General features: G+C 69.3%; 1 protein-coding gene across 3 annotated transcripts in view; it reads right to left on the bottom strand.

The window, feature by feature from the left end:
- CSNK1G2 (casein kinase 1 gamma 2) overlaps positions 1-887 on the bottom strand; it is an 8,836-nt gene that overhangs the window by 1,162 nt on the left and 6,787 nt on the right. For 2 of the 3 annotated variants that reach the window (XM_007460360.1, XM_007460359.1), the window contains exons 3-6: positions 771-806; positions 566-635; positions 341-489; positions 8-242 (exon numbers count right to left, since the gene is read on the bottom strand). In XM_007460360.1, coding sequence (XP_007460422.1) covers positions 8-242; positions 341-489; positions 566-635; positions 771-806 — 490 coding nt within the window. The remainder of the gene's footprint in view (positions 1-7; positions 243-340; positions 490-565; positions 636-770; positions 807-887) is intronic. The other variant, XM_007460361.1, reaches the window with a different exon arrangement.

The raw sequence follows: 887 nt of genomic DNA, 5'->3' as shown, positions 1-887 counted from the left end.
CGCTCACCCTTGCCCAGGTGCGTGTTGATGCTCATATAGCGCGCCGTGCCCGTCAGGCTCTTGTGCTCGCGGTACGGGATGTGCTTCTTGGTCTCGGGGTCGATGTACTCCTTGGCCAGGCCAAAGTCGATGATGTGGATGGCGTGCTGCCGCTTGGTGCCCGGCCGCCCCACCAGGAAGTTCTCGGGCTTCACGTCGCGGTAGATGAGGCTCTTGGTGTGCACGTACTCCATGCGCGTGATCTGCGGGCGGGCGGGCCTCAGCGGGCTCCCTCCGCCCTGCCCACCGTCCCTCTGCCGCCCCACAGCGTCCGGCCCCCTCGCCCTCCCGCGGCCCGCACCAGCTGGATGGCAATCATGAGCACTGTCTTGAGAGTGAACGTGCGGTCGCACAAGTCGAACAGGTCCTCCAGGCTGGGTCCCAGCAGCTCCAGCACCATGGCGTTGTACTTCCCGCACGGGCCAAAGTAGTAGACCTGAGGGACGCCCTCTGCGGGCGGAGGATACACAGGCTCACGCGACGCCCGCGCGGGCTCCCCCTGCGCCCCACACCCGGCCCCGGGTACCTGCGGCGCTCAGCTGCTTGTAGAAGCGGTACTCCAGGTGCAGCTGCGGCGCCCGGGACTTGATGGGCTCCTGGGAGGGGCGAGGGGACGCGTGGGCGTCACGCAGGGCGCAGTCCTGCCCTCCCGGCCCGTGGGGGCAGCCTCTGCTGGGGGCCGGCGAGGGCGCGGGCTGGGGCTGGGGGGAGGGGGCGGGGCCCAGACTCACCAGTTTGATAGCTACGTATTCATTTGTATAGAGATTCTTCCCGGTGGGAAGAGAGGCACGTCAGGCCGCCGGGAGCCCCGGCACACAGGGGGCCGCCCCGACCCGCCCGCCCGAGCC

Source organism: Lipotes vexillifer, unplaced genomic scaffold, assembly GCF_000442215.2.
Source record: "Lipotes vexillifer unplaced genomic scaffold, Lipotes_vexillifer_v1.1 scaffold225, whole genome shotgun sequence".
Taxonomy (NCBI): Eukaryota; Metazoa; Chordata; class Mammalia; order Artiodactyla; family Lipotidae; genus Lipotes; species Lipotes vexillifer.
The sequence above is the reverse complement of the archived record's forward strand: the minus strand, read 5'-3'. Positions and strand labels throughout refer to the sequence as shown.